The sequence below is a fragment of the Ochotona princeps genome, chromosome 6 (assembly GCF_030435755.1).
Source record: "Ochotona princeps isolate mOchPri1 chromosome 6, mOchPri1.hap1, whole genome shotgun sequence".
Classification (NCBI taxonomy): domain Eukaryota; kingdom Metazoa; phylum Chordata; class Mammalia; order Lagomorpha; family Ochotonidae; genus Ochotona; species Ochotona princeps.
The window spans coordinates 80,969,177-80,983,275 of record NC_080837.1 but is presented as its reverse complement, the minus strand read 5'-3'; the positions used below and the strand labels follow the sequence as shown (position 1 = coordinate 80,983,275).

The following is a 14,099-nucleotide window of genomic DNA, read 5'->3' as shown; positions in this document are numbered from 1 at the left end:
CTGGGCCAGGGATGGTTATAAACCCCGAGGACAACTCTAGCAATTTTCATAACATCTGATGTGACTGAGTGCCCTGAAGTTCAAGACCACAGCAGCTACAGATGCTGGCAGCCAGCTGTGTCAGCCTGAGGCCAAAGTGGGTCAGGGAGAGGCCAAATCCCAGCTCCTTCCCATGAGCCCTGGGGTCCCTGGGACAGCTGTTCATGTCACCTGCTGGACTCCGCAGCCTCATGGGGACAGGGCGGGGTCAAGCCTGAAACAGAGGCACCAAGGCTCTCGCGGGACCCCTCCTGGCTCTAGCACCCAACACTCATTTCGGTTTTCCCAGCTGGATCAAGAGCCACGTGGTCTCACAGTGAAGGAGATGGCACAGCACTAGGGAGGAGAAATGGGCATCACATGGCCAGCACAGTGCTGGGCCACAGTGGCCATCCTCCCAGCGTGAGCACCTGCACACCGTGTTGCCTCCCTGCCTCCAGCAGCACAAACCTGAGACAACCACACCTGGGAAACTGACCGTTCACCTGAAGGGTCCTCAAGGGTCCATGGGCAATGCATCCTGGGAAGAAACTACGCAGAGACTGCAAATTTTCCCACCAAAATAAACTCAATTCACTATTTTCATGGCTTTCTGAAGTGCTCACATAAACACAAACACATACACACACACAGATCACTGCCTCACTGTGCTCAATAATTTGAATTTTTTTTCAGTGAAAAATGCAAAATCCTAACCGACATGATAGTGCAGTGTGTTAAGCTGCTGCCTACAATGTCAGCATCCCCAGAGGGCCGGTTTGAGTCCAGACTGCACTAATTTTGATTCAGCGCCTAGAAAAAGCAGCACAGGACGGTTCAAGTTCTTGAGCCCCTGCACTCACAAGAAGACCCAGACGGAGTTTGACTCTAGCCTTTGGCCTGACCCAAGCCTAGCTGTCACAACCGATTGAAGATCTCCACCACTCTGCCATTTAAATAATTTTTTAAGTCACAAAATCAAGCAATAAGTCCATTCTGAGCAATTGGCACATATCCTGCCAAAAACGTCTCCCAGTTAGAGGATCTACTCCAGACTTCTCAAACGATAAGCTCAGCTACTTAACTACAAACTTGATTCACTTTTTATACAACTTCTCCGTGACATTTAAGACCGAGAACACAGCAGAACAAGCTCCGCTTGCCCGCCGAGCGGCAGACAGGTCCAAAGCACAGCCCGGTCAAAGGTCGTTACAAAACCTTCTATTTCATCTGCTGGCCAGCAGCAACGTTCAGCTGTCTGCAGCCAAGGCTGCAAGCGGCTGCCTGCCACAGACCAAGGTGAAGGAAGAGGCGGAAGGCGACGGGGCCTGCATCCCAGACTGCCCAGTACTAAGCCAGCGGCCGCGGCCATGGCTCAGAGCGCCCGGATCCTCCCCAGGCCTGTAAAACCAGGGCAGCTCGTGGTGTTTTGGCTGCAGCACGTACCACACCCTTCCCTTGGCGCACCCGCTAACCGTGTTCCCTTTTTAGGCAGTCACCGGAGCATCGCCACACTGGGCAACCACTCTCTCAAGCGGCTGGGCCTGGCGCATCCTACACGAGTCTGTCCTGTCAGAATCGGAACTGACAGGGAAAAAAATCCTGGGAGAGGAAAACAGAGCCCAGGGCCTGGCCGTGCTGGCTCCCTCCCAGCTGTGTTCTCCAGCAGACAGCCCGACGTGGAGTCACAGGGCGAGTCTGACTCAGCAGCAAGGGGGGCTAGCCGGGGTGGGGAGGTGCGGGCACAGGCAGGGCATCAGCTCCCGGGGGCAGTGGGGGCAGCGCGTGCAAGGAGAGAACGCCACCCCGGATTCAAGCCCATCAGAGACTTCTTGCCAAGTCACTGCACCCCCAGCTTCAACAAGGACACAGCCCCTCCCCCTGCAGAGCAGCTGGCTGGGAAACAGCAGGACACCAGGGCCCTGGGCAGCTCTAGGCCAACAGATGCCAACTGTCCACAGGGTCCCCCCAGCAAACTCCTGAGGAGCTGGGTCCCAGCTCGGGCCTGCCCACTCATGGATCCCCTCAGTACTCCCAACCCCTTCCCATCAGCTCTTCAAAAGTCTGAGCCTCCCAGGGGTACAAGGCATGAGCACGATGACACACTGAGGGGCAGAGGACACAAGCCCCGGGCCCCAGGGAGTAGCCTTGCCCCCCCGCAGGACCCCCTCCTCCCCCAACCCCTGCCCGTGGCTCTAGGGCCAGGTGGTTCACCATGTCTGGAAGCTCGCTCTCCAGGCCGCCCCCTCCTGCTGTCACCCACCCAGCAGCAGCTTCCCCATCTTGTACCTTCCAAAGGCTCAGGGCAGGCCAGGGAACAGAGATGGGGGGCCAGGGACACACTGTCCCTGGAAGACACATGAGTGTCCCCGTCACCTGGACAGTCTCCAGAGAGCACCTGTTTGGACCAAGCAAGGCGCCTCTCCAGTTCAGCGGTGGGGCAAGAAAATCCCCTCCAGGGAAGCCAGCCGAGGGGGCCTCTGCCACCCAGAAAGGAAACTGAGTGGCCCAGGGGACTGGGACACATCCTGGGGACACAGCAGTCAGCAGCCCCGCTGGTCCCACACAGGGAGAAGGTGGAGCGTGAGCCACGTCTACCAACACCCACCCAGAGGGACCTAGGACGCCACTTCCATCTTAGAAGCAGAATATCTCCTTCCACCTCCCCAAGTCCTGGAACCCCACGCGCAGGGAGTGATGTGGATGCCCAGGCTGGCAAGTGCCCCATCCCTTCATAGTTGGTGGTCTTAGGTTCCATCCATGCCACCAGCAGCGCCAACCACCAGTAACGCCCAGCTTTTCTGCACCACTAGGCAGGGACACAAGCCCGGCTTTCCTGGGCTCGTGCCCCTGCCCGAGGCATCACAGTCCAGCTCTGGCCAAACTCAGCAACAGACAGGACGTTTGATCTATGACTTGCTAATGGACTGAGAAAGGTACAGGCTTTGTCCGGCCTGAGACACTCTGTGCAACCCTGGAGCCGTTCCAGTCAGCAAATTCCCTGTCTGGTCGCGCACGAGAAATCGCCCGTCGCTTGGACAGACAGCTGTGAGAAAAAAATACCCAAACCCACTGCCTATGCAGCTGGAAGATGCCCAGCGAAACTGGGCAGCAGCTGGTCTGGGGCTGGCTTTGCTGGGCTTTTCCATGGGAAACTAGTGAACTGAGAACACTTTTTTTTTTTTTTTTTTTTTTTTTTTTTTGAGACAGGGTAAAAAATGCAACCCTAAAAGCTATTTCTTAAAAAAAAAAAAAAAGAATACCAGAGTGTGTCTGTTCCCCTTGCCTGGCCAGAGGCCTCCTGCTGGGAGGGGAGTTGGGCAGACCAGGCTGTCCTTCCCTGGGACACACAGTCTCTCCCACCGAGGGAACAGGGCCGCCGCTGATTCAAAAATCAGACGCTTCTACAGGAGCTGCCAGGGGCCTCGCTCTCCATCCCCTACGCCCTCTGCCCTGGCCCCAGAACACCAGGCCAGCCCCAGGACCAGTCACGCTCACTCAGCAGCCTTATGAGGGCCATGGTCCCTCCTCCAGCCTCTGGGCCGGCCCAGCTGTTGCCAGGAGCTTCCCTTGGCCACCTGGACAGCCCCAGCCCAGCATGCACTTTAAATAAGCAAGGATGCATTCTTGATCCGTCTGCAGCTGGAGGCCTGCTCTGATCTGAGAATCCAGGGCAGAGCTGGGGAGAGACGGCCCAGCTTCCAGCCCAAGTCCTTGGCAGCTTGGTGGAACTGCTTGTGGGAAAAAAAGGATTCGGGCACCCAGAAGAACAGTGCAACAGCAGCCTATATGAGTAGGTTCAGTATGTCTTTCTCCACCAGCCAGTGCATGAAGAAGTCCAAAGTGTTTGCTAAATACTGATATTTTAGGGCGGGAGGTGGGAATTATTGAATACTGATATGACCGCAAGGCTTACAATTGTGGGAAAAATAAACAAATCCATTTATGGGGTTTCGGCAGCTCTCCCCATTGCTCTGGGCCCCACTGGAAGACACCCACATCCCAACACCTCAAGGCTCCTGCAACAGGAACCCTCCTGCTAAAAAGTGCTCCCCAGGAGTGACGAAGCTAAGGAGGCAGAGCGGCAGCACTTACCCAGCGTCACCTGACATGCCCTCGCAAGGCACACGCAAGGGGACACTCAATGAGAGCAGAGAACTCAAGCGGAGCAGGCTTTCTTGCTCACTGGGTGCCAGACACGAGCAGAGTGCTTGGGACTGTTTTCCAACAAATGAGATCAAGACGCTGTAGGATTTCTTCAGAGAAGAAACGTGGCTTTGCGCGAAGACAGAGCAGGACCAAAGCAAGGGCCACCAAGAGGTGGGCATGGCATAGGCCGAGCAACAGCAGACAGGTCAAGAGACAAGTTCATGGCAACAGCAGACAGGTCAAGAGACAAGTTCATGGCAACAGCAGACAGGTCAAGAGACAAGTTCATGGCAACAGGTTTGGGGATGGGCAGGCTGCCGGACTTCTGACATATCTGTATTTCACAATCTTACAGAACATCTTTAAAGGGAACTTGAGTCTCTGCACTTCCAAGAAGACTGTGACATGGTCATGAGCCCCCAGTTCTTCAAGGACAGACTGAATGGCTGGTATCACAGCTCCCAGAGTACCCTGAAGTTGGGGGCGGGCAAGTTAAGCCACCACTCAGGTACCCACACCAGCATGCCAAGGGCTGAGCCCTGCCTCTGTCTGACCCGGCTTCTTGTTGATGTACCCGGGAGGCAGCAGAGAGGCCTGGATGGAGTTCCACGCTCCGGTCTCTCCTGATCCAGCTCTGGCCGTAGCAGGCATTTGGAAAGTGAACCACAGAATCGAAGATCTCTATACCTTAACCCTAACCCCACCACTCTGCACCTAAGACAAAATCAATATGTATATATATATAAAGTTCCTTGAATTTAATGAGGCTTATATTAAAAATAAATCTTTATTATTTATCTAAATGTCAGTGTGGTGAGTTTGGGTATAATTGTACTGTGATTTTAAACATATTAATTTGGTATTAATAAAAAAACAAAATTAAATTTAGCATTAATTCTTCCAAATACTGAATAAACATATGCCACCCAAACACCTCAAAAGAAAATTACAAAAGGTATCAGAGATCGTGTGTTCGAAACGGAAACAAAACCGGGACCCAGGGGCCTGGAGCGCCAAATGGCAGCATGGAAACCGGAAGCAAACATGAACCCTGCTGGGCTCCACACAGGGCCTGGATCAGCCCGATGGTGGTGGCCTCTGTGGTGACCCCAGGGAGCACTCAGCAGCCAGGAGCTGCGGATGCAGGTGAGCCACTGGCATGTCAGCCACGCCCAGGCTGCCCAAGACCAGGAAACACACAGCTCCCACTGTGAGTGCTAGCACTGAAATGGAAAACCCAGCTGACAGATTCAGAGACCACGTCCACTTCAGGAGCTACCGGGCGACCTGAGCCACCCGAGAGAGACCATCCACCAGAGCACAGGGACGAGGGGGCCATGGTGTGGTGCAGCCCCACATGGGCCCTGGTTCAAGACCCGCCTACTCTACTCCAGAGCCACTCCCTGCTAATTCACCTGAAAAAGCAACAGCAGATGTTCTAACTGCTTGGGTCCCTGTCCCTACGTGGGAGAGCAGCAGGCCAAGTTCTGAGCTTCTGATTGCAGCCTGGCCCAGTCCCGGCCACTGCAGCCAAATGGAGAAGGAGCAAGCCAGTGGATACAATATCACTCACCTTCTCTCTCTATCCCCCACCTTCTGCAGCTCTGCCTTTCAGATAAGCAAATAACTCTTCAAGGCTTCAAAATATATATATACTACATAGAAAGACAAACACTGGGAGCCATGAAGGAGAGCACGTCCCAGTGACTTGGGAACCACGCAGGGACAAATGCATATTCTCCAACAACTGTTTATGGCTTTGCTTTTTTTTTTTTTTTTGCATCAAAGCAAGCATGTTGTTTCACATTGTTTTTCTGTGAACTGCAAACAGCTCATACACCAACCAGGAGCCCCAGCAAAGGAAGTGATGAAGGAGAGAGGCCTCCCCAGGGAGACGGAGGTTGAGTGACTCCTGGAGCTGACAGCTATGGTGACAAATCCTCAAGTCCACCACCATGAGGCCTCCCGGTGGGTGGGGGAGAAACACAAACCCTGCCACAGGCACAATACGCCACCGTGACACAGAGGCCAAGTCTGCCCCCTCAGGTAGGTGCCAGCTGCACCCCTTGGCAGGTGCTGCTTGGGCATTGCTGAGGTGCCAGCAGCTTGCCTGTGGTACTCAGGCTGCAGGGAGGGGGGCGCTGACCCTGGCAACGGATGGAGGAGCCATCTTGCAAGACCAGAGGGCCTGCTAGACCCCGTCCCTGAGAGTTGGGAACCCACGTCTGTGGCTCCTGGTTGCTTGGTGCTCCCAGGAGGACACGGCTGGGGTCGCTCAGCTTCCTGGTCTTCAGCAGCCTCCCCCAGAGGCTGGAACTGGTGGGGGCGGGGAGGGGCACTTCTTTGTTATGTTCTAACAGGGAAATACATGGCTGTAAGTGCATACATCAAAAATGAAGATGGAGTAAAATTCAGTGGCATGAATATCCTACACAAAAAGAGAAAAACATAACATGATAAATCTAGAAAACTTAAAAGAAAAACAAGAGATATGAAAACATATTAAAGAAATGAAAAGGCACTAGCTAATCCTCCATCTATGGCACCAACATCTGTTGCGAGCATCTGTTTGAGTCCCAGCTACTCCATTTCCCATCTAGCTCCCTGTTAATGGCCTGTGAAAGCAGCAGAAAATGGCCGGAGACATTGGGAAGCTGTACCCACAAGGGAGACCTGAAGAAGCTCCTGGCTTTGGACTAGCTGAGCTCTGCCCAATGCAGCTATTTGGGGAATGAGTCAGCAGATGAAAGATCTTTCTCTCCTCCTCACTCCTCTAGCAGGGTGGGGGAGGGGGAGGGGAGGCCATCCAAGCCCCAGCCCCACCAGGGTGATTAAACAGAGGGCTGATGGCCTACACATTGCTGTGCCTATGCCACCATGGAGGGGCCAACTAGGACCAAAAAAGAGCCAACTTCAGGGAAGCCAACATGCCAAGGCCTCACCTCCGGGGGCACAGGTTGGCCCTCATCTCCTAAGACACAGGTCAGCCCTGTGAGCCCCGGGCCCTCACCTCCTGGGGTACAGGTCGGCCCATGAGCCCCAGGCCTTCACCTCCTAGGACACAGGTCAGCATTGTGAGTCCCGGGCCCTCACCTCCTGGGGCACAGGTCGGCCATGGGCCCTCACCTCCTGGGGCACAGGTTGCCCCTTGAGCCCCAGGCCCTCACCTCCTAGGGCACAGGTCAGGCCCTTGAGCCCCAGGCCCTCACCTCCTAGGGCACAGGTCGCTCCTTGAGCCCCAAGCCCTCACCTCCCAGGGCACAGGTCAGGCCCTTGAGCCCCAGGCCCTCACCTCCTGGGGCACCAGGTCGCTCCTTGAGCCCCGGGCCCTCACCTCCTGGGGCACCAGGTCGCCTCTTGAGCCCCGGGCCCTCACCTCCTGGGGCACCAGGTCGCTCCTTGAGCCCCGGGCCCTCACCTCCTGGGGCACCAGGTCGCCCCTTGAGCCCCGGGCCCTCACCTCCTGGGGCACCAGGTCGCTCCTTGAGCCCCGGGCCCTCACCTCCTGGGGCACCAGGTCGCCTCTTGAGCCCCAGTGCCCAGCCACCTTCATGCTGAAGCATCAGAGTCCTGTCGGTCCCCACCACTCCCTTTGTGGCTGATGGAGAGCCAGCACCGATGAGACATCTCCCAGTACAGGGTGGCCCTCTCCTTCTCGGGACCACAAGCATCCAGGTTTCATATTTTCTCTGATTTTTGGAATAAGAACAGAGGCTTAACCAGCTCCGTGTCCCTAATCCAGAAACCCCAAACCCCCAAATGCTCCCAAAACTTTCAGACTTTGAAACACCTGGGATTTGGGATCACAGATGTTCAACCCACGACAAGGATTTACGAAAGGCTCATGCAGACATGACATTAAGATAGCATGCAACCTGCACAGCCTGATGATCTCCCCTACACATGCATATTAACTACACACATGCAAATGTCTACGTACCTTAGCAATGTAATTCCCGAGGAAAGATGGAGCCCCCCAAACGCTGAGATTGTCTTAAGAGGGCCAGACACTAGCCAACAGCTGAGTGATCATTTAGAACAGACACAGCAGAACCACGGACGTCAACACTTGGGAGGCACTGCTGTCGGGTGGCACAGTCCTCGTGGCAAAGGCGTCCTTCACGTGATCACCCACCTTCCCCACCCCGGAAGACATCAACTCCCACCGAGGGAAAGGAGAAAAAGGCTCCGACTGGAGACCATGAAGGACTCTGAGCCCAGTCTGCACAGAGACAGGGAGCCTAACCTTGGGGGACAGAAGAACAGTCTGAAGTCCAAACAAACACTTAAAAACAGAGGAGCATTCCAGAGCAGACTAGGTCCTGTTTGACTGTTGAGAGTAGCCAAAACCCTTCCAATACTCGAAAAAAGAGGCTAACAGGCTTCATCTTTGCATGCCAAGTTCCAGCCCAGAGAACTCTTTTATGAACCAGTTTATAAGGTCCTAAAAAGAAAGAACTTGAAGGAACTAGGACGAGCCTCTGCCCTTGCTGGGATCCCCAAAGACTAAGGCAAGCTGAAGATCAGCAATGCAAGGAAGCTGACCCTCCTAGGCCCCAGACATGAAACTCGGCACAACCCTGGGGGCTTGTCCATCCTCAGCTTCCAGGGAGATGGAGACTTTCAACCAGAAGGACAGGCTGCCTGGCTCCAACCATCCTGTGTGATCAGGCACCTACACCATGTCCACAGTGAGCAAGACACAAATTCAGCCCCGGGCCTGCCCTGCTCCCCAAAATGGGAGATGCTGGGTTCATCTCATTCATCTCTCTAGGAAAGCTCAACCACAGATTTGGCTAGGACCCCAGTTGGTGAATTTGCAAGCTAATTCCATCTGGCTCAGCAGCTAAGTCTGTTAAATGGCTCAGTGTCTCTCGGCACAGCAATAATACGTGCTAGGCATCTCCTTTCCGCGGTCACCTGCTACAGAGCCGGGTTCTAACACACACCTTGCTGCTACATCTTATAGCAAGCCCAAGACGTGGGGTCTGGGGAAGCAACGGGAAATACATTTCGGCAAATTCAGAAATGGTGTTCTACAACCTTGAGTTTCACTGCACATACCCCACCTAGGTTCTTCTACTAATTACACTGAACTCATTAAAGCCTAAACAACCCTCTAAGAGCTTCCCTGGCACCAGCCCAAGAGACAGAAATACAGACACAAGAATCAGTCAGCAACCCTTGACATCCCCTCCAAAGACACACATCCCCTCATTTCATCTGCACACATTTGTTTCTGATCACAGAGCAGCCCTGGGGAGCACTGCCTGGTAGAAGGAGAGGAGGAACAGGACCTGGCTCCAAACCCCCATACAAACAGTCTTACATCAGGGCCAATGGGTTCCAGACTTACTCACTGTCCTTAGCACAGCCACAGTGCCCCGTGTCCACAGGTGCCCGGGCTGTGGCCCAGACCAACTAACTGCCACCAGGGGGTGTGGGGTGAGGGCAGAGTGTAAGCCGCAGCTGTTCCCTCAGATAGTGTCTGTCCACTGAGAGCCAGGGCCAAGAAGCCTCCTCCTGCCTCAATGCTTAGGTCAACACCAAGATCAGATGAAGACACAAAGATCCACTGAGACTGTGCCATCCCGGGTGCATGTGATAACACGGAGCCACACCCACGACCCGTGCTCCCTGAGAAGTGCGGTAACTCTCCCCGCCATGTTGGGTGCAGCAGAAAGGGACAGAGAGAAACCCTGTCTGGGGCAGGGGCTCTCCACAAAGAACTTTCACAGAGCCCCACGGTTCCTCCCTGCTCACAGAAGGTGCTGTGGGGGAGTGCCGGCTGTGACTAGGTTCTAAGCACAATAATTCTGAAGTCATCACACAAGCAGAGCATTCCCCAGGCCACAGAGACACTAAAGATATAGACAGCCCACATTTGCATATGCAGATAACTCCTGTACCACACCAGCACCAGTCCAGAGGCTGCATAAGAGAACTGCCTCTAAAAGCGGCGCAGCCACATGGGCTGGCTGCCTGTGGGGTGCAGCGGGCCTGGGCCAGGGCCAGAGCTCCCTCAGGCCCATGCTCCATGGCTGTGAGCAGCTGCCACGTAAGCTGGCTACACGTGGGTGTGGACCCAGCCTTGCATTCCTAGCAGGCTGGGGGTGCAGGCTTGCAGGGGACTAAGGGGGAGAATGCTGCTGAGAGCATTGGGAGACCTGAGGTGTCCCGTCCAGGTAGGCAGAGCAAGCTTGGGGATCTCCTAAGTGTGCGAGCTCCGTGGATTGATCAGGGAGGTGGGTAAGGAGCTGTGTGGAACGGAAGACCACTGAGGGAGTATGTTGGCAAGGAATAACTTCTGAGGGACTCCCACCGACAAAGTCACTGTACTTACATAGGTGAGGGGGTTGAGAACACGTGGTTCTGAGGGTGGAGCTGCAGAACTTTTGTGGGTCAAAGGTACCAACCCATGTGGGAGAACTCACCTGGGATAGTTAGCACACATCACAGCAGATCATCACTCATGGGCATACACTAAAGCTGGGGCTGGGGGCCTGCCTGGCAGGGCTGGATCACATTACTCGCCAGTGAGAGTCGGAATAGGAGACAGGTAATGTTACATTGGGCCATGACACTGAGGAGCACGTGAGAGAATCAGGTCAGGGGACAGATTCTGTGGGGGATAGGAGGGCTCACCCCTATGGAGCTGTAATTTCTGCTAGTTTGCTTAAGAGCTGGGGGTGGTGATAATAGGCTGAGCTAGGCATGACCATGGAACCCTAAGTTACTCATGTGTACTTGGGTTGGGAACAAGCAGGGCTGGTCTAGGCTGCAACACCCACAGGTTCTGTATGGGGTAGGCCAGGCCACAACATCCACCAGCTCATACAAAGGTCAGAGTGGACGGGGTAGGCTATGCTGAGTATGGGCCTAGCACCTGCTGGCACATGTGAGATCTGTGTCTTGGAGAAGGCCTGGTAGGTGAACTTATGGCACACCCATGGTGGGCTGTAGCTCCCCACCGCCGCTGGTGAGCATGTGGTTCAGGCCTGGGTGTTGTTCAGACTGGGCAAGGTAACTCCACCTGTCAGCAAGTGTGTGGGTTGGTTCTAGAGGAGGACAGACCAAGCAGGGGCAAGCCAACCTTAGCCCACGGGCAGGTGCAGGAGCCAGGCTGTAATGCAGGTCATGCCAGGCTAGGCTAGCATACCAATCAGTCTGCATGAGTCAGGAATGTGAGTTGACTGAGCAGGGCCAGGCTGAAGCACCTGCCAGCAAGAGTTGGGACTGGGACAGGCTGGGACAAGTAAGGCTGCAGCATCCGATGACAAAGGTCAAGAAGGGGGATGCACTATGCCGAGCTGGGTCACAGCTACCACTGGCACTTGCAAGATCTGTGGCTGGGAACAGGCCTGTCTGGGGAGCTAAAGGGATGTCCTGGCAGAGTTGTGGTTCCCACTGGTGAGTGCAAGAGCTGGAATGGAGACAGCCCAGCAGAATGGGTGGGACATGACTGCAGTGTCCCCTGGCATGATTGTGGACTGGGTCTGGGCTATGCCAGACTGAACTAGAGACTCTAGCACCTGGTCTACATATAATCTGGGCTAGGGGAGAGCCAGGATGGGCTAACCAACTGTACCCACTAGTACATAAATAAGGCAGAGAAGTGCATGCTGGTTGGGCATTGCCACAGCATCAGCTGGCAAGTGCTGGGACTTGGGGACAAATCCTGTCAAGCTAGACTGCGGAACCACCTGGAGAGTGCAGGATACGGGACTGGGACTGGTCCTGTAGGGAAACTGGGCACCTCTCTGATGGGTTGCAATTCCCTCTGGTGAGCATAAGAACCAAAGCTGGGGGAAGGCCTGGCTAGATAGGTGGTGGCACCCCCTGGCACAACTGTCAGCTGGATAGTGGGGTTTGTTGGGTTGAGCTAGGCTTCAATGCCCATTGACGTGCACAAGAGCTGAATGGGATGTGGGACAGACTGGATCAGTCTGCTGATATATATCCTGGCAAATACAGGAACCAGGGCTGGGGGAAGACCAACTAGGGGTTGTTGGGGGTTGTTCAGACTAGGCTGTAACTCCCGCTGGTATACTTGAGGGCTGAGTGTGTGGTTGAGAGGGTTGGGCTGGGCTGCCTCTATCTCTTTATATAAGAGAGAAAGCTAGAGACAGAACTGATCCAGCAATTGCTACTAACAGTCTGTGCATAGGCTGATGTGGGTGACAGACAGAGCCAGATCCCGTATTAACAAGCACACCCAGGAGTCAAGTATGGAACATTTCAAACGAGGTTTCTTTGTGGATTCCCCCAACTGAACCACTGGACTCAGAACTCCAACCATGGGGAGAATTGCAGGATCTATGTAAACATCATCAAAAATAAAATAAAGACACAGCACCCAGCTTTCCCACTTCGTGAAATATATCAAATATCTGCACTTGAGAAAGTGACTTGTAACCTTACATTTACAGTAGCAGTCTACAATAGCAAAGACATGGAAACACCCAGATGCCTGTTAAAAGAGTACATAGAGAAACTGGCACATCTACTCTATGAAATACTATCTAGTCACTGCAAAGAGTCAGATTTACCATTTACAACAAAATGGTCCCAGTTGGAGACTATTATGCTGACTGAAATAAGTTTATCCCAAAAGGACAAATATCATATGTTCTGTGATATAAGGCAAACTTCATGCAAAATACAAGGTCAATAATATGCATCTCTACTCCCAAATAAAAGAAGGACGCTCAAAGAAATCGTTAAATATATATAGACAACCGGATGTTGGACTTTCCACCATTGTTATGCCTACAATGTCACGATACACTTAAATAGGAATGATGCACTTTGTGACAGTTGAAGGACTGAACTACTGTAATAATATAGGAAAAAGCAATGAGGGAAGGGAAGGAAACAGAAAGGTAAATCCCTGAACTGATGGAACTGTACCATAAAACATAAAAACCAAGACACAACTTGGGGCTGGTACTGCAGCACAGCGGGCTAAGCTGCCACTTGCTACACCAGGGTCTCCCATCAGACTAATACTGGTTTGAGGCCTGGCTGCTCTGCTTCTGATCCAGCTCCTGCCAATGCACCCCAAAGGCAGCAGAGGATGGTTCCAGGCACTTGGGCTCCTGCCAACCATGTGGGAGATACCTTTCTGTGGCTTGTGTTGGCCTGGCCCTGACCTCGGGAGTGATCCAACGGATGGAAGATTCTGAGAACTACACAGTAATCCTGGGTGAGCTACGGCCAGGGCCCAGAAGACATCCTGGCACCAGCAGGCGGTGTGTGATACAGTGGACCCCCACGATCATGGCAACACCGTGGCAGTCTCCATGAGTCTGAGTACACTCTGTGAGGCTGGCACCAAGGTGGATTCACAAGTGACTGTCTTCAGGAAGCTGAGATCTGGTGGCCATGGCCTTGGGATAATGAGGAATCAGACTGCCAGCTATGCAGTCGCCCAGACTCACCTGTCAGTACCTGGCAGTGCTGCCCGGCACCCTGGGCCTCAGTGGACGGGGTGGGTGGCAAGGACCACCTGCGCCTGGCCAGATGCTCTCGTCTGCTGAACGGGCCCCGGGAGCTGTTGAGTGGCTGCAGCAGCACCCGCTCTGGCCCGAGCTGGATGAGTCCAACCTGCCCAGAGAAGAGAGAATAGGGCGTCGGTCACCCTTGTAGACACCTGCCCACGGCTTTGCTGCGGGCTGCGTTCCTGGTTGGCAGGACCCAAGAGGGAGCCCCTCGGTGACTGCAGAGCATCCCCTCCACCCCGAAACCTCTGCCGAGGGGTGGGGCCAGAGATGGAGGGCAGGGGAAGGGGACACCCACAGACAACAGAAAGTCCGGGGAAAGTCGGCAAGTTTTCAGAAATGTTATGCACCAGATATGCCTTATCTTCTCAAACAAGTTACTTCATTATCAATGTTTTATAAGTGCATCATAAAAACATTTAAAAAGGGTGC

General features: G+C 54.0%; 1 protein-coding gene across 1 annotated transcript in view; it reads right to left on the bottom strand.

Annotated features, from left to right (window-relative positions):
- Window positions 1-14,099, bottom strand: part of ADAMTS17 (ADAM metallopeptidase with thrombospondin type 1 motif 17) — a 215,361-nt gene that overhangs the window by 192,876 nt on the left and 8,386 nt on the right. Inside the window, exon 3 of the mRNA XM_058666570.1 lies at window positions 13,608-13,773. Within this exon, the coding sequence (XP_058522553.1) occupies window positions 13,608-13,773 (166 nt within the window). The remainder of the gene's footprint in view (window positions 1-13,607; window positions 13,774-14,099) is intronic.